Consider the following 23202-nt stretch of genomic DNA (forward strand, 5'->3'; position numbering starts at 1 on the left):
CCCATCTCAAGATCCCTCAAACATCAATCATCCTATCCCTTTCCATGCAAACTGACATTGTCGTTTCACATGAGGGATTGATATCCTACAAATACAATAAAGTTATCTACATTGTCAAAGATTCCAGCAGTTGAAGTGCTTCACTGTAATAGGAAAAGGATAAGCTTCAAATACGGAAACTAACCTCATAATTGTTGAAGGAATATCGATTTAGTGTGCCTTATCAAACTAGGAGTAGCAATAGGAGAGAAGGTTCTAGATTTCCCAATCCTACACGGATTGGTATTCCTTGTAACATTAGAACTAGCACTTTGTAATCCCTATATATAGGGCTCCTATTCTCAATAATAAGAACACATCTCTCTCATCAATCTCCCTCAAATACATTATACTTAAACACGTTATCAGCACGACTCTAACCACAAAACAGAAAACCAAAACTCATTCACAAATCAGCCCCTAGCCCGAGCTAGCCGAGCCTTCGCTGCAGCCCGAGCGCCCGTGCGCTTGCAACCTTGCACAGCAGCCCCTGCTGCCCCCTCCCTGCAGCCCTGCGTTCCAGCCTGCTGCCACCGAAGCATCCCTGCTGCGCAAACAAGCCAACGCACACCCACTGCATCTTTTTCCCGTTCCTGTGCACATCCGTCTTCTTGCAAGCCTCGAAACGTCTAGTTCGGAAGCTCAGATCGAAAAACTTTCTTCATCAAAGTTGTTCGTCTCTGTCTCTTCCATCTAACCTCCGAATTTCAGCCTTATCGGAGTCATATTGAGATCTGTACACCAATCGAGGTACAAGCTGTTCAGAACAGAATCTACTCGGATTGCTTCGCTCCATCACGCCTGCATCGACACGCGCGTGATCCAAATACAAGTAAGTATTCAAAAGAGTAAGTTTTGAAGTTCCTATAATTTCAGAATTTATATTTCTTCTTCTTTTCTCGGGGACTTGAAAACCTCCCTTCTTCTACATCCCACCTTTCTTATAACGTGGGTTCGATTTTTGAGAAAAGCGGAATCGTGGGGATTCACGCAATTAACGAACTAAGAGCGTTCGTAAGACTTCGGACTAAGAGCGTCCGTAAGCATCGATTTAACGAACTAAGAGCGTTCGTAAGCTACGGACTAAGAGCGTTCGTGAGCATAGATTTTGACCATTTAAACATCATTGTTTCGGTCTAATCCAATTATTCTTGGAAATCGATTTCTTGGTAGCATAGCTCGGAAATCTTATTTAGTTTTCGTGGAAGCATTGACTCCGAAACTAACTTGTTTTTGTTTCATCTTTCAGGATGTCAAACACAAACAAACTCGATTTTGTTCCATTGGATTATGCAGGCAAAAGGTACTTAATTTGGGTCACTGATGTCGAGATCCACCTCATTGCCCGTGATTTATTGCATACAATCCAAGAGCTTTGTCTTATAGAAACAGCTCCAGACCCTCAAACTGAGAAAGATAATTCCAAGGCACTTGCCTTTATGAAACGTCACATGGATAGTGACCTCCAGTTTGAGTTCATAAATGAGGATAGCGCCATAAAGCTTTGGCATGCGCTTCGCGAACGATATGACAATGTTCGTGACTCCATTCTTCCGAATACAGAAGCAGAATGGAACGATCTTCGCTTCTATGAATTTGACACTGTCATGCAATTTTATTCGGAAGCTCTCAGCATCAAAGCAATGATGCGTCTCTGTGGAAAAACAATCACAGAAGACCAATTGATTGAGAAAACCCTCAATACCTTCCCCGTCTATGCTATGAGGTCCTCTGACTTATTCCGGACTCATGTAAATGCAAGGCGAATCACAAGTTTTCAACAGCTTATTGAAGCTATGGTCACTACTGAAAGACATGGCAATGAACTTGTGAAAAGAAGATTTGATAGGCTTCAAGATAGCTATCAAGAGCATCGTCCTATGGCTAGAGAAAGTCGCCATCGACGTCATGATCCATACGATCGAAATGCTCAAGAAGGTAATCGCTCAAGGCGACAATCCCACGACCGTAGGAGGCGTGATTTTGAGGGAAATAGGGTTGGAAACCATGGAGCCAACGTTGGCCATGGGCACCACTTTCCAACGCCACCAGTCCTAGGGACTATGCATATTGCGCCAATGCGCCTCAATCAAGGGAGAATCCTCTTTATGGTGTCTATTTCTGATATGGAACGTCTGATCAATGGACCTGAATTTGCAATGTACCTACGAAGGTAGTCGCATCATGGTGATCAAGACTTCGAGTTCACAAAGACTTTAAATCTGGCGATGAAGACAAAATACCGCAGATTTTTATTTATAGTCTTTTATTTTTCCAAGAATTATGTCATGGCAATTATGCCTTATATCAATAAAATGACTTATTGTATTAACTCTTTCCCTCTAAGCGTACTCAAGAGTACTTGTGATGTCTAGGCAAGGTTTGATCTAAGAGAACGGTTTTAAAAGTGAGCAACGCTCCACCAAAATCTCGCCTTACCTTACCTGGTCACAACTAAATTGAAATTGCCAAACGGATAGAGTGACTACGATTTGTCTACGATTTGATTTTTATATTAGATTAGATTATGGTCACGAAACTTTGGTGTCATCATTGGATATTATTAATAAAGTATCGATTTATTTTATCTCATGTCGTAGACATGTTTTTCGAACTTTATTATTTCAAAGATATAAGAGCCAATGGTTTTCATGTGGAAACACATTGTGAGAATGGACAAGAGTTCCTTTGCATCACCTCTAATGACTACGGACATAAACGAGTATTAGAGAAACTTATGTGTCGCTTTAGTGGGTTGTATGCAACCACTATTCGAGTCATTGAATCCAACCATGTCATGAGAGATGATTTATAGGATTCCGACACGTATAGGCTTTGGCACGACCGTTTGGGACACCCAGGTCGTGACATGATGATCCGTATATTAAAGACTTCACCCGGACATCCCTTTTTCAGAACGAAAGGAAGTAAAACTCGAAATTTGGATCAAGGAGGAGCACCTGCGCCTCACGGTGCCTTCCCCCTTCAAGTCCGGCCACCACTAGCCGGCGCCGCCATCCCCCTGCGGCTCAAGGGTGGCTTTGACGCCACCTCTGCTCCTCTGACTCAAATTTCGACTTCTAAAGTCCATTGTGACTTCATGGCTCAACCAAAATCCTCATTGGTTGTTTCCAAAGCCCATCATTCGTTCTGCAAAGCCTGCTCTTTAGCAAAGTTAGGATCGAGACCATCCTATGCAAAGGACACCAAAGAAAATATACCATTCTTGCAAAGAATCCAAGGTGATATTTGTGGACCTATTCAACCACCATGCGGACCATTTAGATATTTTATGGTGTTGGTTGATGCATCGACACGCTGGTCACATGTCATGCTATTGTCCACAAGGAACGCTGCATTTGCTAAACTCCTAGCACAAATAATTAAGTTACGGGCTCACCACCCTGATCATCCCATTAAGTCTATAAGATTAGACAATGCTGGGGAGTTTACATCAAAGACTTTTGATGATTATTGCATGTCCATTGGGATTGATGTTGAACATCCTGTTCCTCATGTTCATACCCAAAATGGTCTCGCAGAAGCCACCATTAAACGACTACAAATGGTTGCTCGAGCATTGGTGATGCGCACCAATCTCCCTATTTCTGCTTGGGGCTATGCAATATTGCATGCAGCTGTGCTTATTCGTCTGAGGCCCACTGCCACTCAACCCTTCTCTGCGTCCCAGATGGTTACTGGGTATGAGCCTGATGTCTCACACTTACGCATATTTGGGTGTGCAGTCTATGTGCCTATTGCGCCGCCACAGCGCACCAAAATGGGTCCTCAAAGACGATTAGGCCTTTATGTTGGATATGATTCTCCAACAATTATCCGCTACATAGAACCCTTGACAGGCGATCTCTTTACCGCTAGATTTGCGGATTGTCACTTCGATGAGACAGTCTTCCCGTCGTTAGGGGGAGATAAGAACATCAATGTTCAACAGGAACGACAGGAATTGTCGTGGTCTGTCCCCACTCTGTCTCATCTTGATCCCCGAACCGCACAGTCAGAAATTGAAGTGCGGAGAATTCTCGATCTTCAGAACGTAGCAGATTCGATGCCTGATGCGTTTTCTGATATCGCTAAAGTGACGAGATCACACATACCTGCTGCAAACGTGCCTGCAAGGATTGATGTCCCTAAAAGTAGAGGACATGACGCCAACTCAAGAATGCATGAGCATGGCGCCAACGTCCCATCTCTCAATGATGGTGACGTTGTGGCTAGGCCCACGGCTCCCGCCAAGAAGCGCGGGAGGCCCATAGGTTCGATGGATTCTCGCCCAAGAAAGAAAGCGAGTTCGGCACAAAATAATCCATTAATCATCGATGTAAATAATCCATCTCATGAGAATATTCCGGATTATGGTTATGTCCAAGAGACATCATTGGGGGACGCTCCAATGTCAGAACCAACTCCAGAGAATAGAGAGATCTCCATAAATTACACTAGTGTACATGAGATGATGGATAGAAATTCTATGGCGATTGATGATGCATTTGCATATCATATTGCAAAAGGAATTATAGAATATGATGATATCGAACCTCGCTCTGTTGAAGAATGTCAACAAAGAGCGGATTGGCCTAAATGGAAAGATGCAATCCAGGTTGAATTGGATTCACTAACAAAGAGACAGGTATTTGGGCCTGTAACGCAGACACCCCCAAGTGTAAAGCCTGTTGGCCATAAATGGGTCTTTGTTAGAAAGCGTAATGAGAAAAACGAGGTTGTTAGATACAAAGCCCGCCTTGTGGCGCAAGGTTTCTCACAACGCCCTGGAATTGACTACGAGGAGACATATTCTCCCGTAATGGACGTTATAACGTTCCGCTACCTTGTCAGTTTGGTAGTTTCCGAAAAACTTGACATGCAGCTTATGGATGTGGTTACAGCATATCTCTATGGGGATCTAGATTCAGAGATATATATGAAGGTTCCAGATGGACTTCAATTACCCAAATCAAGTGGCTCTAAACCACGGAGCGCGTTTTCAATAAGATTAAAACGCTCACTATATGGATTAAAACAATCCGGACGGATGTGGTATAACCGTCTAAGTGACTACTTGATTGGGAAGGGATATATTAACAATGAAATATGCCCATGCGTGTTCATTAAAAGAACAAGTTCCGGATTTGCAATCGTAGCAGTTTATGTCGATGACATGAACCTAATTGGAACTCTAGATGAGTTGAAGGTAACTGCTAAATACTTGAAATCCGAATTTGAGATGAAAGATCTTGGGAAAACACGGTTTTGTCTCGGTTTAGAACTCGAGCACCGTAGTGATGGAATCTTGATCCATCAGTCTGCATATACTCAGAAAATCGTAAGGCGCTTTAATGAAGATAAAGCAAAGCCTACGAGTACTCCCATGATCGGCCGTAGTCTTGAGCCCGGAAAAGATCCGTTTCGTCCAAGGGATGAGGACGAAGAACCATTAGAGGCCGAGGTGCCCTATTTGAGTGCAATAGGCGCATTATTGTACTTAGCTCAATGCACAAGACCGGATATCTCATTCGCAGTGAACTTGTTAGCTCGACATAGCTCTGCGCCAACACGCCGCCATTGGATTGGTATAAAGACAATCTTTCGATACCTAAGAGGTACGATTGATATGGGCCTATTCTATCCCTACAGAGAGAAAAGGAATGACGGAAAATTGGGATTGGACCCCAAGAGGCAAAACGCCCCCGTCCATGGAATGGCCGCCGGCCATGTTGCCGCCGCCGGCGCCGCCACCGCTCATGGTGGCCGGCATTCTCCTATCTCCCTCCATTAAAACGACAATGATGTCTTGATGGGTTTTGCTGATGCAGGGTACCTCTCTGACCCTCACAAAGGTCGCTCCCAAACTGGTTATGTCTTTACCATGGGAAGCACTGTGATATCTTGGAGGTCTACAAAACAGATCCTTGTTGCTACTTCCTCAAATCATGCAGAGATTATTGCTCTACATGAAGCTGTACGTGAATGTGTATGGCTAAGGTCCGTAATTCGACACATTCAAGGAAGTTGTGGTTTGAAGTCTACCACAAATGAACCTACATGCATTTATGAGGATAATGCAGCTTGTATTGAACAAATGAAGTTAGGTTTCATCAAGGGCGACAACACCAAGCATATATCGCCTAAGTTCTTTTATAATCAGCAACAACAATCACTCCTAAAGATTGAAGTGAATCAAATCCGATCAGAGGATAATGTAGCGGACTTATTCACTAAGTCGTTACCTAAATCCACCTTCGAGAAACATGTGAAGAGCATCGGATTGAGAAAGTTATCCGAACTCCCACGATTATAGCAATCAGGGGGAGATATCGACATCAGGGGGAGTTATGATGTCTACATGTTCGATCTCGAAGAGTGAAGGACGTGTTGTGCTCTTTTTGTCCTTCGACCAGGGTTATTTTTATCCCACAGGGTTTTTGTTACCTGGCAAGGTTTTTAACGAGGCAACGGATGAAGCGTCACCACCAAGTTTGAAGCGGCACAAGGGGGAGTGTTGAAGGAATATCGATTTAGTGTGCCTTATCAAACTAGGAGTAGCAATAGGAGAGAAGGTTCTAGATTTCCCAATCCTACACGGATTGGTATTCCTTGTAACATTAGAACTAGCACTTTGTAATCCCTATATATAGGGCTCCTATTCTCAATAATAAGAACACATCTCTCTCATCAATCTCCCTCAAATACATTATACTTAAACAATAATTACTTACTTTTCTATCAATGACAACAAAGCAGGATCTACTTTATCTTTAGACAATAAACCAATGATTAATTCCATCGTCCATGCATCTGCAGAGAAACCCCTGTCCATCATTTCGTGAACAAGTCCCACTGCCTTTACTGTCTCGTCATTATTGAGAAACCCTCGGATAATTGTGTTATATGTGCAATCATCAGGAGCAACGCTTTTCTGTTCCATTTCCCTAAGCAACTTTTCTGCTTCACTAATTAAGCCTCCTTCACAAAGTCCCTTGATCATTATAGTGTACGTCCTCGCATCAGGTTCAAGTCCTTTTGATGATAAACAGTAAAAGTGGTCCTTTGCGGATTCAAATTTTCCAGCTATACACAAACCTTCAATAAGAGTACTGTATATTACTATATTCAAATCCAGCTTCATGCATTCCAACTCCCCGAACAACTCCATTGCCATAGCAAGTTGTTGGTTTTTAAACAGGCCATCCAGTAGAACGGCATAAGTTTGAACATCAAGAACTTGGCCACAAGCTTGCAACTTACTGAACAATCTCTGGGCATCTAGTATTCTTCCCACTTTGCAAAAACCATCCATAAGAGCAGTATATGTGACGGTATTTGGAACCAGTCCCCTATCAGACATTTCGTGAAAAAGCCTGATGGCCTCATTTATCCTTTTACACCTACAATATCCATTTATCAGTATGGTATAACTATAAGCATTAACAACGGAGCCCTTGCTATTCATCATATCAAAAACCTCTTTAGCTTTCTCCATTTCTCCTCGCAGACAGTAGCCATCCATAAGTGAACTGTAGGTAACTGTATCAGGTTTGATACCTCTTTGAATCATCAATTCAAGCACACTTTGTGCTTCCACAACCATCCCCTCCTTACAAAGTGTATCGACCAGGATACTGAAGGTTACTAAATTCGGGAAGATATCTTTACTGACCATCTCATTCAACAATCTCGTAGCTTCTTTCCACTGGCCTAATTTGCAAACTCCATGAATCAAAGAGGTATAAGTAATGACGTCAGGGGCTATGCCCCTACTAATCATTTCTGAAAAGAGCTTAAATGCATCAGGAACTAGTGTGTCCTTACAGAGACTGTCAATGATGATATTATAGACAACCACATTAGGCTTACAATCTCGAGATTGTTGTTCCATCTTCCTAAGCAATTGAATAGCTGCAGTATTATTTCCCATCATGCAATAGCCCTTTATTAGTGTTCCGAAAGTAACATCATTCGGCTTACAACCTCGCTCCACCATTGCGCTGAAAAGTAGTGCTGCTTGAGACACTTTCCCTTCAATGAAAAAGCCCTTGATAAGAGTGTTGAGGGTTGTGATATTTGGTTGAATACCAAATTTGAAGAATTTTCCCAACACAGACAAACTGAATCCCATTTGGTTCAAATGACAAAAGCAATTGATGATAATATTGAGAGTGTAAGCATCGGGAACAACTCTTAGCCTATCCATTTGGGTATACAGAGAAATGACCGCCTGATAATGTTTCAATTTTGCGATGTGACCCATGATTTGATTGAAACCGACAACACAAGGCAGAGGACGCATTTGAAGCATCTCATTGAACAAACTTACGCCATCCCCAACCCCAAGATTAGTGAGCTTCGGTGGGTTTCTAATAGTGCTGGCCACTGAAGCTTGAGAATAATGAAAGGAATATACAAAGATATTGTTGAAGAAAACAAGAATAGAATGAAGACGAGGCATACCTCCTCCTCCTCCTCTACCTCTGTTGTTGCAATAAGAAGAAGAAGCAGCAGCAGCAGCTCTCCGCATCATCTCCAGCGCCTGTGACTGCTGGGATAAGCTAATTTCTATTTCTACTAGAGAAAATGTTTCAAACAGTACCCGAACTTAGACCGACTCCTAACTTCAATACCCGACTATGCAAAACTATCACTTTAGTACTCCAAGTTTGAAGCCCGACCCAACATTCATACACGCCGTCCATGACGGTGTTAACTAACAATCCACATGCTAAATTTGGATGGGTATTTGGGTCATTTCGTTACCCAAACCTTATTTTGCAGATCCATCTTCTTCTTTCCTTATCTTTTGCAGAGAGAGAGAGAGAGTGAAGTAAAGAACAAAGAAGAACAGAGGGGGGAGGGGGGAGGGGGGAGGAGAGGGGGGGGAGAGAGAGTGAAGTAAAGAATAAAGAACAGAGGGGAGGGGGAGAGAAGAACAAAGAAGAACAGAGGGGAGGGGGAGGGAGAGAGAGAGAGAGAGAGAGAGAGAGAGAGAGAGAGAGTGAAGTAAAGAACAAAGAAGAACAGAGGGGAGGGGGGGGAGAGAGAGAGAGAGAGAGAGTGAAGTAAAGAATAAAGAAGAACATAGGGGAGGGGGAGAGAAGAACAGAAGGGAGAAAGAAACAAAAAAAAATCTGGGTTAACACATTGAGTGACCAAAATACCCCTCAAGGTTTGCCACGTGGCTTGAGACTTAACGCCGTTATTGACGGCATGTATGAATGTTGGGTCAGGCTTCAAACTTGGGGTACCAAAGTGATAGTTTTGCATAGTCGGGTACTGAAGTTAGGAGTCGGCCTAAATTCGGGTACTGTTTGGAACATTTTCTCTTTCTACTACTATAAATGGAGGTCTCTTTTGGTGTTAAATGGCTTCACCAAATTTTAAAGTGTCTATAGTACCCTTTCATAACATAATTATTAAATTAAGTTAATAAAATACTAGCATTCTTCACACATGCTCTGCATATGCAAGTTAATTTTTTTTTTTTTCAAAAACTAAAAAAGAAAAGAGTTAGTTGTCGCTTGTCGCAGAGAAAAGAAAATGGGAGAGAAAAAAGTGAGTTATGGGTGATTTTTTTTATTTTTTCAATAAAAACACATTTTTTAAAGGGTCTTTGACCAAAAGCACAAAAATGAGCAAAAGTTATCCCACTTACCCTAGCAACAGATTTTTATTTCCACTAACCCAATTTAAAGAGAAATGATTATTCTGCCCTCAGCTTAATTAATGAATTACACAGTGCCACTGACTAATCCTCTCTCATCTCAATGTCTCTCTCTCCACCCGACTGACCTCCGACTCCGGCAACATTCCAGTCCCTCCGGCACTCCACCCAGGCCTTACCACATTGGCCTAGCCCCTTCGGAGCTAGACCCAGCCCTTCTGGCGTCCGGCGTTTGATCCAGCCCCTCTGGTGCTTGACCAACGCTCTCCGGCACTGGACCAAGGTTCTCCGGCACTGGACCAAAGTTCTCTGGCGCTGGTGGCAGAGGAGAACAATGATTAGGTGCCCAGATCAATTTCGTTCTTTCGTTTTTTTTTTTTTTAAAGTAATTGGACAGAAGGAAAGGAAAAAAAAAGTTTTGAATGTTTATTAGGGAGCAATGGACATCTATTGCAGAGTAATAAACGTCTTTAAATTGATATAATCTCTTTATTTTTTTCTTTAATCAAAGTTTTATTTATCTTATTTTAGGAATATTAGTTTTCATTCCGACTAGCGAAAGTTCTAGTGGGGGGCAATAGACGCAATAGTCTATTTGGGGGCAATAGACATCTATTAGGGCAATAAACCTTTCCGGCGACCTCTTTGAGGACCTCTGGCGAGGTTTTCAGAAAATTTCGGGGGGCGGCGACGGGTGACCAGACTCAGCGAAAGTTGGCCGGAATCCGGCGACCTGTGACCGGCTCCGGCGAAGTCTCCTATGGTTTCTCTCTCTTCCATTTTCTCTCTCTCTCTCTCTAAGTAACAAAGGGGTGAGGGTAAAATGGTATTAAAATAAAATAAAATAAAAACTTAATAGAGTATTAGGGAATACCTCCTTAGAGTGTTTTGGATAAGATGGAATTAAAAAAACTTAATAGGGTAAGTGGGAAAAAAAATCTCTAAAAATGGGGTAAATAGACAAAAACCCTTTTGTAAATGTCTTAATTATCCTTGTTATTTAATTAATTCTCAAAGTTTATTAATCTTCTAGGGTCAATTATGTCAAAATTTTAGATTTTGGCTAACAAAGTGTGAGGGTCCTTTTTGAATTAAACATCAACTAGGCCAAAATCAACCCAACAATTTGAATAGCGGGAAGACTTTGTATGTGACTCAGATCACAGGAAAAAGAAATAGAGAGGTTAACAGTGTGAAGCATGGTGTCGGAGCTAGAAACACACTGCGGTGAGAGAATTGGACGGATTTTGGATATAGGGTTTCTGGAAATTGGTTTGAATGAGGGCTTGGGAAAATGGCTGAAAGCTAGACTTATGCTTAAGGCTTGAAGTCTTGATTTGCTATAGGTGTTTATAAATTTTCGGGGTTTTGCTCGATTATGCCGGATGCCTATCTCAATCCTAAATCTCATTTTATACAGACTCTATTGGGAACACACGGTTTTTGGGTAAAGCATTTCTTCTTCAATCCACACACAATTCATCCCTTAAATCCAGTGAAAGAGAAGCTTACTTGAGAAATGAAGTTTTGGGAGGAAGAGACAGTCGCTGCAGTAGTAGACAACGATTGCAACAGAGCAGCTGCAGTCGCAAATCCTGGAACGAGGTAGACGAGGAAGCTTGGGAACTGTGGGGTCATTGTTTAAGGAAGAGGAGAATATCTCTTAACTGGTCATAAGATTTCCTTTTTCAAAGACTAATAGAAGGAATCAATCGTACTTAGTGATTTTGGCTTGTACTAGGTTGTTGCGGGGAAAATATGAGATATGAGATTGCTGCAGGAGAGGGAGGTAAGACGGGAAGAAGAAGAAGAAGAAAAGGGAACTTGGGCTTTTCTGACATGGACTTTGGGTTTTAAAAGAGAGGCTGGCCCAATTTTCATGTTCATCATTTCGTTCTTGATTTTAAGTCATTGAGCTTGGATTTCCAGCCCAAGACTGAATCACCAACGACACTAAATCAAAACACGAGCATTATGTGTTTCTGTAACCTTCCACACCACACCCACTTCTGCAAGCCCTAAGAGTGTAGTTGTGGCGTGGGTCTACATGTATGGCATGAAGGTTCGATATGTAACTTTTTGTCTTTCTGAATGTGGTTTGAATGTGTATTTCCCTTTTGGGGTTGAAATGTGCGTATGGCATGTCTTGTGATTTTTTGGGTATCAACACAAACCTTTTTCTCTTAATAATAGCATAGATAAATAGATAAAAGTGTAAATTGAAATTAAAAATAGCCAAACCACCACTATTCTATGTTCAAAAAAAAAAAAAAAAAAAAACTTTTCCTTTTAGTCGACCATTTTCCCTTAACACAATGTCACCCGCGAGAAACGCAGACATGCTGCTAGTAATGTTTAAGGGGGCAGTGGTCAATGCTTTCGTTAATCAATATTTTAGTCGACCATTTTCCCTTAACACAATGTCACCCGCGAGAAACGCAGGCATGCTTCTAGTAATGTTTAAGGGGGCGGTGGTCAATGCTTCCGTTAATCAATATTTTAGTAGACCATTTTCCCTTAACACAATGTCACCCGCAAGAAACGCTTGCATGTTGCTAGTAATGTTTAAGGGGGCGACTGGTCAATGCTTCCGTTCATCAATATGGTCAATGACCACATCACTAGTTTTGTCAAAAAATAATAAAATTACAAATAAAAACTTCTATTATAGCCAACTCTCAAATTATCAAATAGAAAAGCAAGAGAAGTCGAGAGGGTAAGGGATTGACACTAGCTTTGATAACCAGTTTTTGCAGGCCAGATCAGTAGGTGCCTTGTGGAATTGTTTGGTGACTTGGTGTGGTCGTTACTTGAGACATGGGATAGGTTGTTAGGCCAGCTCCGATCCTAGATAAGTCCACTTTTTGGACCTTTTAAAAACTCTTCAACAACAGGCTGTGTCTTTTTTTTGTTTTTGAAAGGATTTGATGTTATTAGATATCAAAGCCATGAAAACAGGCCAGACTCTAACAGAACTTACATAAAGAAGATCCGGAATTTAACCAGATGTCCTATCTAAGTCACACCTAAACTCATTAAAACTAAAATGGTCGCTTGCTGAAACAACAAGCCAACAAATTAAGTAAAAGTAATCTCACTTCCTAAGGCAAAATCAATTCATCTAGTCTAATCTGTCAGCACTCAATTGTGGTACACATATCAACTAGAAACATCTTAGAAAAGTATATAGAAATCACTCCCACTTGAAAAGACTTGATGTTCAGAACGTCTTGAAATTTTGTACCTTAAGCAAGCACTTTCTCTTTCCCCTTAGGGTTAGAGTTAGTACTTGTTTCAGGCTCATTAGCAGCTAACAACCTCAGCATCAAGTTGGTCTTTTTGCTCTTTGTCTTTTCTTGTTCTTCATCTTTCTTTCTTTCTTTTCCTGCTGTTCCATATGGCAGCTTGTTCACACTTCCAACAGGACGTCCTCTCTTTCTCTTAGGTTGATCATTGTTGTTCGAAGGTCCTTCCAACAAGCCCATAGTCACTGCATCCAAATTTTTCTTTCCAATAGCAAGACTTAAACGTAATTTTTTGGAGATATAATTACCTCATCATTTTCCCTACTATGGTGTTGTCCTGTGATTGGATCTTCATTGAGTCTTGGTTCACTCAATTCTCTAATCTGCACTTGTCTTTGATGTTGACGCATGGCCATCACAGATTGAGGTAGGATAGCTTCAAGTATGCTATTATGTATTTGAGCCTTGAAGATCAGAGTTTGATTGTTTACCGTTACCCTAGCTAGTGACAGTTTTCCTGTCCCCGTAACATGGCCAAAGCCGTGGGTTGCCCACCGTGCCAACAGGTATGTCACGGTCTTCCTTTAGATCTGGCCCTGCACAAGGGAGGCCAACATGGGTAACGAGGCCACAGGTGCCGCACCTACCAAACAGCTTGTCATATCGAAACTGCACCATGAACTAGACTTCATCTTCCACCCTGAAACGTCGACAAAACAAGAGAGGTTTGACATAATCGATCTCAACCCTGATGCACAAGACTCGAGTCCGAAAGGCCGGACGATCAAATTCCATGAACTCGCCTAGTGTACTCCCAATCAGAAGCATAATATGTTCAGATCTGAAGGCCGGTGGCACTCCTTGCAATGTCATCCAATAGAATGATTTCTTTAGTGGTATCTCCCATGCCGGACTGACACCGTCATACGGTGCTAAAGCTATAGGAGCCCGGTTATATCCTCATGGTCCTCCTTTCCAAACCTTATCCACATCAAAAGCAGTGGCGGATCCTTATAGGGGCGGGTGAGGGCCATGGCCCCCCCAATGTTTTCAAATTTCCTTAACAAGCCGTGTATAACATCAATAAAGTCAGCAATTTTGTATATATATGGCCCCCCCATTGCCCCAATTTACTAAATTATTAATTTTTAAACCTTTTATTTGCTTTGCTTTTTAGGCATGGCCAGCCTTTGCTGTTCACGTTGTTGGTTTTTGTCATACAAGAACCTCATGCTTAGTTTTTGTCAGAAAAGAATCTCATGCTTATTCATATTTTATTATTATAAGTGACTAAGTAGTCATTAAAGAGCAACAGTCAGTCACCCTATTTCAACTTCAACACATCATCTTCTAAACTTCTACAAAACAACTCTGCAAGGTCATCTACTACTGGTACAGACTACAGTCTACAGTGATCAATTATCAGTTCAATTTCAAACCACAGAGAGCTCAAGGTGAGTACAGACTTTTATTTATTGATTTCAATTTTAATTTTTATCGTATTCATTATTGATTTGGGTATGAATTATGATCATGTTTGGAAACTAGGCTCATGAAATCATGCCCAAACTGAAAACAATTGATTCATTCTATACTTGATGGCTTTAGTTCTATAAAAGAGCGTAGAGTACTATTTAAATAATTTTTATACTTCTGAGTTCTGAAATTAGTTGTATTGTGATTTTATGGACGGGGTTTAGGTTTCAAGTCCCCCCGGTTGTACTTAATTTATGCAACTAATAAAATAGGCGTGGGGATGAGCCTCCCAGCTTGACTGGGTTCCAAACCCCAAAAAAAAAATGTTATTGTAGTCTTTTTTTTTTTTTTTTTTTTCCGGCCCCTCCAAGATTCGGCTCCAAGTTCCGCCACTGATCAAAAGGATCTGTGAAAGTGAACAAGACCCTATCATCTTCTCCGAGTTCTGCAACATTCAATCAGCCATTGATTCTCCATGCAGATCGGAACAAGCCAAGGAAAGAGCGATTGGAGTATTCTCGTGCCGTGAGCAGCTTCCCTACCATGAATGCTTCAGGTTGTCTCAATCCTTTTGATGGATGTAAGTCCACCAGTTGCTTTCCATCAGCTAGCGCTAGGGAGGAGGCCAAGCGGGCTGCCATTGCATCAATTGCCATTGACGTGAGAGAGAAGCTACGCAGTCAAGAAACCCTAACCCTAGTTAGAGAGGGAGAGAGAGACGGCTGCGGCTAGAGGTTTCATATGGAGTTACAACAGGTTATGTCTATTCACACAAAAAAAAAGGCCAAATTTTTTTTTTTACATTTAGACCATCTTGTACAGCATAAGTAAAAGGGGTTTGAGGTTGGTCTATCATGTGCAATATTTGTTGGCCGAATAAAATTTAGCTCCGAATAATTGGAGTCGTACAACTTATAGATCTTATTATTTGAACGGAGATGGTCTTGGTATATAACTAATAACTGGAATCTTTGGAGGTGCGAAATGATTGAGGAAGGTTGAACAGAAGAAAACCCGCCACAAGCAAGGCTTTGGAAAATTAAGAAAATAATCTTGATCATCCTATATAGAGATGTTAAAGTAGCTATGTGCCATCTTCTGACTTGGTCAATTTGTACACGCAAAGGTCCTCAGAAATATTTGAAACTCTGCAGCATTTCAGTACTTTCTGCTATCTCTGATCCTGTTGACTCATTGACTTGGTAATTTTAGTTTCTTTCACCCCTCAATTATTGCTCAACGACTCATATATAGAGGATCCTCTCCTAAGCTCCTAAATCCTCTCCCTCAGCATTATATTCTCTGTACTCGTGACCCAGTCCATTATCTATCTATTCTCATTAATTTCTGCAACTTTCTAAAAGCTTCAAGGAAATACAACTCTTCTTTCTGTGTCATTTCAACTCGATCCTTATTAGCTTGACTCTTCCATTTTCCCAGCATGAGCCTCCTTCCCTTGTTTATTATAATAAATAGATCGAACTAGTGGACCGTGTATCCATTAGCGAGATACGAATTTGGACTAAATTATTGATGATTCGCCATGTAATCAGATTGGGTCGGGTTGGATTTTGTTGTTACTAAATAGATTTATATTTAAGTTGATCTGCTCCAAACCTTGTCCATAATTTACATATCTAGTTGTAATAACTGAACCGGTAGTTTTATTTAACTTGGGTTAAATATTTGTCAGTTTGTTCAATTTAATTTGTCGATTCTTTGGTTCGATTACTGGCCCTCAATAAAAACATTATTGAGGTGCAATAATGAGTCTACTGCCCCCCAATAGACCCCCTAAAAAAACACACCCTTCAATGGCTCACAGAGTGTTGCACATTTTTACACGCAAAACATCAGATTACTTCTCAAATCCACACGTTTTTGGGAGGAAGTAATGTGTGTTTTTCCCCCCACTAGACCTAAATACAAGGGATAAATGAACCACAGATAAAACATTACTGGTTGGCAATCATCTCCCTATTGCCCCCAGTAGACAAGCAATAATACCTTCTTTTACATTCAAATAGCAGATTAGAGTACTGAAATAAACAGAACATTGATCATTGACCCCCCAAAACAAAGTCTACTGGGGGGTAAAGAGTTATGATTTTATGGTTAGGGCACTCAACAAGGTGAATTTAGGTCTAGTCATTATGGGAAGCAAAAAAACAAAAAACAAAATGATCATTTTAGTAACAACATTAGAAGATTACTGGCTCGAAATAAAAACATTATTGAGGTGCAATAATGAGTATACTGCCCCCCAATATACCCCCTAAAAAAACGCACATTTCTATGGTTCACAGAGTGTTGCACATTTTTACACGCAAAACATCAGATTACTTATAAAATCCACACGTTTTTGGGAGGCAGTAATGTGTGTATTGCCAGCCGAACTGAAATAAACATTAGAGTACTGAAATAAACAGAACATTGATCATTGACCCCCCAAAACAAAGTCTACTGAGGGGTAATAGAGTTATGTTTTTATGGTTAGGACTTCAAAATAGGCTTTCTTTCAGTCTGCATTATCACTCAATTACCAGTTTATAATCAATGAACAACTTCCTGAACAGTATTCCACACATGCAATACAGAAACCATAGTTTTCACAGATTTTCGCACATGCAAAGTCAATATCACTGATTTAACATAAATGAACCAAATTGAATCCATCAACAAGTTTAAATGCAACCTTTATGTAATAGATTCGGCAGAAAACATGAAAATCTGGAAAAATAAGTCAGAAATCTAATTTTTACCTCTTTCGATTTTTCCAAAGCCGGAGGAACAAGAAGCGTTGTCGGACCGACAAAATTACTTGATGGTCTTCGGTGAGTATCGAGGTCGTTTACCCGGGATTAGAGAGAGAGAGAGAGAGAGAGAGAGAGAGAGAGAGAGAGAGAGAGAGAGAGAGAGAGAGAGAGAGAGAGAGAGAGTGTGTGTGTGTCAGATATGGAGGGACGGAGAGTTTCAAACCGGTTTGACTTGTGAGAGAGAGAGAGAGAGAGAGAAAACTGGCACGAATTGAGTCGTGTATTTAGTGGCAGCTTTGTAAATCGTGGCATTTGAGGAGCCTATATGTGTCGTGTCACTGGTGGTTTGGGTGAGTGGGCACAAACAAAACTAGGTGGAGTGTTTGGGGAATGTTGGGCCATATTTTGAGTAAGTGGTCACGGCCCCTAAGATCTTAGGGTGAGTACTCAAGGGTCTTGTGTGTCGTTAATAAGTCTTTAGTAGTCTTTTGTGTGCTAGGAGTATAAGGGTTGTGTTTGAAGCCTGTAAATATGGTTATCTATTGTAAGCCAAATCAGATTGGAATGAATAAAATTGAGTTTTATTGAAGGCTTCGTGCCTTGGTCTCTATCCCCTTACCTCCCTCGTTCTATTTCTGTATTCTACAGCTAAGAACCCTCTGTTTCTTCTCAAATCATTCTGCTTTCTTAGTCTCTCAACACTCCCCAACTCACCCTATTCATAATCTCCCCAACTCTGCTGCATCAGTTGGCTGCACTTTCTTGCTGAAACTCATTCAATTAACACACGAGCTACCCTAAGCTAGCACAGAACCCTTTTTATTGGTCCTTTCATACAACTCAAAATAACAGATACTAAAGGAAGGCACAAAAGCACAGGTCCAAGTAAAGAAAAACTAAACAAATTTGTACAGAATCATATGTAGAAATTTTTGGGGTGAAATTTCCAATAAAAATAACCACATGCAAAATTTCTTTCGAGTTAAACATCCAAGGAGAACACTGATAAAAAAAAATAAAAATAAAAAAATAAAAACTACACTGATTACATTAATCCTTCAGGCTTAAGAATTAGAGGCTAAAAATTGAGAAATCAGCACTATCCTAACAGGAAATAGACTAAATTTCTTCAAAACAAAACATTGTCAAAAAGAAACTCTCTTTCATACCATGAATAATGAAATAATGAAAAATGCATCACTTGCTGAAGTTTGACCAATCCCAAATCCGCAATATCCTTGATGGCATTCTTCTGAACCTCATTTAACGTATTCATGTCATTTGACTAACACAAGAAGGGAAAACGCACAAGATTGCAAAGGTGAGAGAAATGCAGCAGAGAAATTTATAAACCAAAGGAAGCTACTGTCCTCCAAAGAAGTATATGTATATAATTGTATATAGATAGATACTTCCTACTGCAACATCAGCATAAAATGATAAATATGATATAGTTAGATGCTCAGTTAACCAATTCAGGAAAGTATACTCTGTGTTGAGAATATATATATCCCACATGGGAAAAATGGGACCTTGCCTATGAGTTTATAAGGGTTTGGGCCACTCCATCAATTGCCAATTGGTTTTGGATGTGAACCTTAAATTACTTTATCATGGTATCAGAGCGGGTAACCCACGTGTGCATGCCTAACGGCCACACGGGCTCCACGTCACCCAAAAGTTGTCCACGTGTATGGCTTGAAAATTCGCCACACGTGTGGGGGCGTGTTGAGAATATATATATCCCACATGGGAAAAATGGGACCTTGCGAACCCCATATTACTTTATTGCTTTACTTTATCACTCTGCTACAGAAAGAAATAGTCGTGTATACAAAATATACAAGTAATAACTTGCAAATGACATGAAATCTCGGCTGTAGGAAGAACTCATGATAGCCACTACTGGTGAAGAAAAACCTTGAGTTGTATTTTTAAACTTCTAACTTTAGTCTGTCAATACAGCACATTTCCTGGAGAAATGGTTATAAACTAATTTAAATTGATAAACAATAGCTGTAGTAATAGACAGACAATATGGCCTAAAAGTAAGAAAAATGAGTACTTTACAATAAGAATGATAACTCTTGAAAAAACAATCAACTAGTTATGCAATAAATGGCACATGAAATACAATATGATAGCAGTTTGGCACAATGAAGCAATGATATTTGAAAACTACAATACAAGAAGATATTCAACTAATTTTACATTTCCTAGTAAACTAAGATCAAACAAATCCACCAAATACGAGGCCAAAACAACAATTGAGGGATTTTATTTCAACTGTAGTTCCTGAATTTTGACCCATATCTCAATTTGGTACCCCAACTTTCATTTGTCCCCAGCTGAGCACCAAATTAATATATTGTGCTATTTGAACTAAAACCACTATTCACGATGATGGTCGGAAAATGGTATAAAGGGCGATGGAACAGGAGAGAAAATTGAAAGGTATTCACTTGGACAAGGAGTCCTCTGATCTTTAACAACCAAAAATAAGCAATTAACAACAGAAACACAAAAATTAAAATAATCATAATTTATTAAAATCAAAGATAAGAGAACAAGAGAATAATTTACAGTAAAAGAAGATAAAAATACAAAAATAAATAATAAATCACAAAGAGATATAACTAAAGCAGAGCAGCATTACTGCCAATGTTACAACTTACAAGTGAGTATTATCTGAATATTATTGTCTTGGAAGAAGCCTCCTATTGGAACTGCTAAGCTAAATGTTGATGGTGTTCAATATAATTCTACTAGCCACATTGCTGCTGGGGGTTCTGAGAGTCTACAATGGAGACTGGCTCAGTGGTTTCCAAGCAAATTTAGGTATTTGGCCAATTGTTTGATGCTGAGGCTTGGGCCTTATTACTTGGTCTCAGAATGGCTTTGAATTGCAATATTACCAAATTGGAGACTGAACTGTACTCATCAATCCTGGTAAACTTTGTTCTGCATAGTGACATTGAGTCCCATCCTCTTGGTGAATCTCATAATGCAACTGTACTGCTGATGCAAGGTCTGTAACTTGACTCTTTTCTTTTTTTGGGTATATGGGGGCCAAAAGGCCCAGAAGAAAAGAAAACAACGACCTCAGGTAGTCATAGGTACATCCCTAAATCTACGAGTGTCACATAAGTCATCCAATAAAACGCCAATGGCAAGTGGAGGAAGCTGCAGCAGAGATTGAACTCCAAAGTCAGAATTCCAACTGGCCTTTGGAGAGAATGTCGGCAACCATATTCACTTCTCTGAACACATGCTTGATTTCACAAACAGCGAAGTTACCTTGAATAAAACTGCATCTATCAATCATAGATTTCAAAGGATGTAAATCATCAATGCCATTGTTCACCATTTCCACCAAAATAGCAGAATCACATTCAACCATCAGTCGGTTGCAATGGCTATCAATAGCCATCTATCTTCAGCTCAAGTAATAAACCCCATATTTCAGCTTTCAATACAGAACCCCTTCCTTTATTAGCAACAAAACCTGAAATCCATGAGCCCCTAGAGTCACCAATAACTCTTCCTGCACCAATCTGCCCACTTCTATTCCTGGCACCATCAACATTTAACTTGACTCTTTTCTCTTGCCAGTTTTAGGTCTTGTATATGGCCTCCATGTAACCAAAGAAAAAGAGCAGAGCAGCACTCCAATCATTAAAGTGGCTCCAAAAGAATTTTCCCTAAATGTGTAATAAAGCAATGCACAAAGCGATGCTCAAAATCAAACACTCTCCCTCAAATATTCTACCTACCCATCTCAAGATCCCTCAAACATCAATCATCCTATCCCTTTCCGTGCAAACTGAAATTGTCGTTTCACATGATGGATTGATATACATAAATACAATAAAGTTAACTACATTGCCAAAGATTCCAGCAGTTGAGCTTCACTGTAATAGGTAAAGGATCAGCTTCAAATACAGAAACTAACCTTATATTACTTACTTTTCTATCAATGACAACAAAGCAGGATCTACTTTATCTTTAGACAATAAACCAATGATTAATTCCATTGTCCATGCATCTGCAGAGAAACCCCTGTCCATCATTTCGTGAACAAGTCCCACTGCCTTTACTGTCTCATCATTGTTGAGAAACCCTCGGATAATTGTGTTATATGTGCAATCATTTGGAGAATGGCATTTATCTTCCATTTCTCTTAGCAACTTTTCCACTTCATTTATTAAGCCTCAGTCACAAAGTCCCTTGATCATTATAGTGTACGTCCTTGCATCAGGTTCAAGTCCTTTTGATGATAAACCATAAAAATGGTCCCTTGCAGATGCAATTTTTCCAGCTATACACAAACCTTCAATAAGAATATCGTAAATTACTAAATCCAAATCCAGCTTCATGCATTCCATCTCTCTAAACAACTCCAATGCCATTGCAAGTTGTTGGTTTTTACACAGGCCATCCAGTAAAACAGCATAAGTTTGAATATTTGGAAGTTGGCCACAAGCTTGCATCTTACTGAACAATTTCTGTGCATCTTGTATTCTTCCTACTTTGCAAAGACCATCCATAAGAGCAGTATATGTAATGGTATTTGGAAGCAGTCCACTATCAGACATTTCCTGAAAAACCCTGGTGGCATCATCTATCTGTTTTTGCTTACAATATCCATTCATCAGTATGTTATAACTATGAACATTAACACCGGAGCCTTTGCTAATCATAAGATCAAAAACCTCTTTAGCTTTTTCCATTTCTCCTCGTAGACAGTAGCCATCCATAAGTGAACTGTAGGTGACTGTATCAGGTTTGATACCTCTTTGAATCATCATTTCAAGCACACTTTGTGCTCCCACAACCATCCCCTCCTTACAAAGTGTATCGACCAGGATATTGTAGGTTACTAAATTTGGGAAGATATCTTTACTGACCATCTCATTCAACAATCTCGTACCTTCTTTCCACTGGCCTAATTTGCAAACTCCATGAATCAAAGAGGTATAAGTAATGACATCAGGGGCAATACCCCTACTAATCATTTCTGAGAAGAGCTTAAATGCATCAGGAAGTAGTGTGTCCTTACAAAGACTATCAATGATGATATTATAGACAACCACATTAGGCTTACAATCTCGAGATTGTTGTTCCATCTTTCTAAGCAATTGAATAGCTGCAGTATTATTTCCCATCATGCAATAGCCCTTTATCAGCGTTCCAAAAGTAAACTCATTCGGCTTACAACCTTGAAGCAGCATTTTGCCGAAAAGTGCTGCTGCCTCAGAGACTTTACTCTCAAGGAAAAAACCCTTGATAAGAGTGTTGAGGGTGGTAGCATCTGGTTCATAACCAAATTTGAAGAACTTTCCCAACACAGACAAGCTGAATCCCATATGGTTCAAATGACAAAAGCAGTTGATCATGATGTTCAAAGTATAAACATCAGGAACAACTCGCAGCAGACACATTTGGTGAAACAAAGAGATGGGTGCCGAATGATGTTTCAATTGAGCAATTTGACCCAAGATTTTATTGAAACAGACAATAGAAGGCAGAGGACGCATTTGAAGCATAGTATTGAACAAGCTTAAACCATCCTGGAGACTAGTGACTTTGGGTGGGTCTCTTACAATCTGGGTGTTCCTAGGCTTTGAAGCTTGGGAATGAAAAAGTGCAAAGGAGTAATGGTTGAAGGAAACAAGAGTAGACTGAAGACGAGGCATACCTCTAGTGTTGTTGCAATAACAAGAAGAGGCAGTTCTCCGCATCATCTTTAGCTTTCACGAGTCTGAGCCAGTGTATAAAACCAAGTAAGAAAGCGGCTTCTACTTCAACATCTGGGTGTGGAAAGAGAGGTGAGAGCTTGGGGAGCCGTGGCCTTTCTACATTAGTTTCTCTTATCAAAAAATAAATAAAATACTTGCAATTTTTTCTTATCAAAAAATAAATAAAATACTTGCAATTTTTTTTTTTTTTTTTAACACTAGAATGATCGAATTCTAATAATGTTAACTTAATTCGGATCCTCCTTGGTCTTGGA

At 40.2% G+C, this 23202-nt stretch overlaps 2 protein-coding genes across 2 annotated transcripts; both read right to left on the reverse strand.

Moving 5' to 3' along the window:
• LOC112169418 (putative pentatricopeptide repeat-containing protein At1g12700, mitochondrial) lies at positions 1-8572 on the reverse strand. The gene is made up of 2 exons (XM_024306443.2): positions 6768-8572; positions 1-193 (listed from the first exon to the last, which is right to left on the reverse strand). Exon 1 carries the CDS (start codon positions 8570-8572, stop codon positions 6770-6772), a length of 1803 nt encoding a protein of 600 aa, XP_024162211.2. The 3' UTR covers positions 1-193; positions 6768-6769.
• Positions 8573-21400: 12828 nt separating this feature from the next.
• On the reverse strand, positions 21401-22555 carry LOC112169419 (putative pentatricopeptide repeat-containing protein At1g12700, mitochondrial). The gene has a single exon (XM_024306444.2). It carries the CDS (start codon positions 22553-22555, stop codon positions 21401-21403), a length of 1155 nt encoding a protein of 384 aa, XP_024162212.2.
• Positions 22556-23202: the final 647 nt, after the last annotated feature.

This window comes from Rosa chinensis, chromosome 6, assembly GCF_002994745.2.
Source record: "Rosa chinensis cultivar Old Blush chromosome 6, RchiOBHm-V2, whole genome shotgun sequence".
NCBI classification, from domain to species: domain Eukaryota; kingdom Viridiplantae; phylum Streptophyta; class Magnoliopsida; order Rosales; family Rosaceae; genus Rosa; species Rosa chinensis.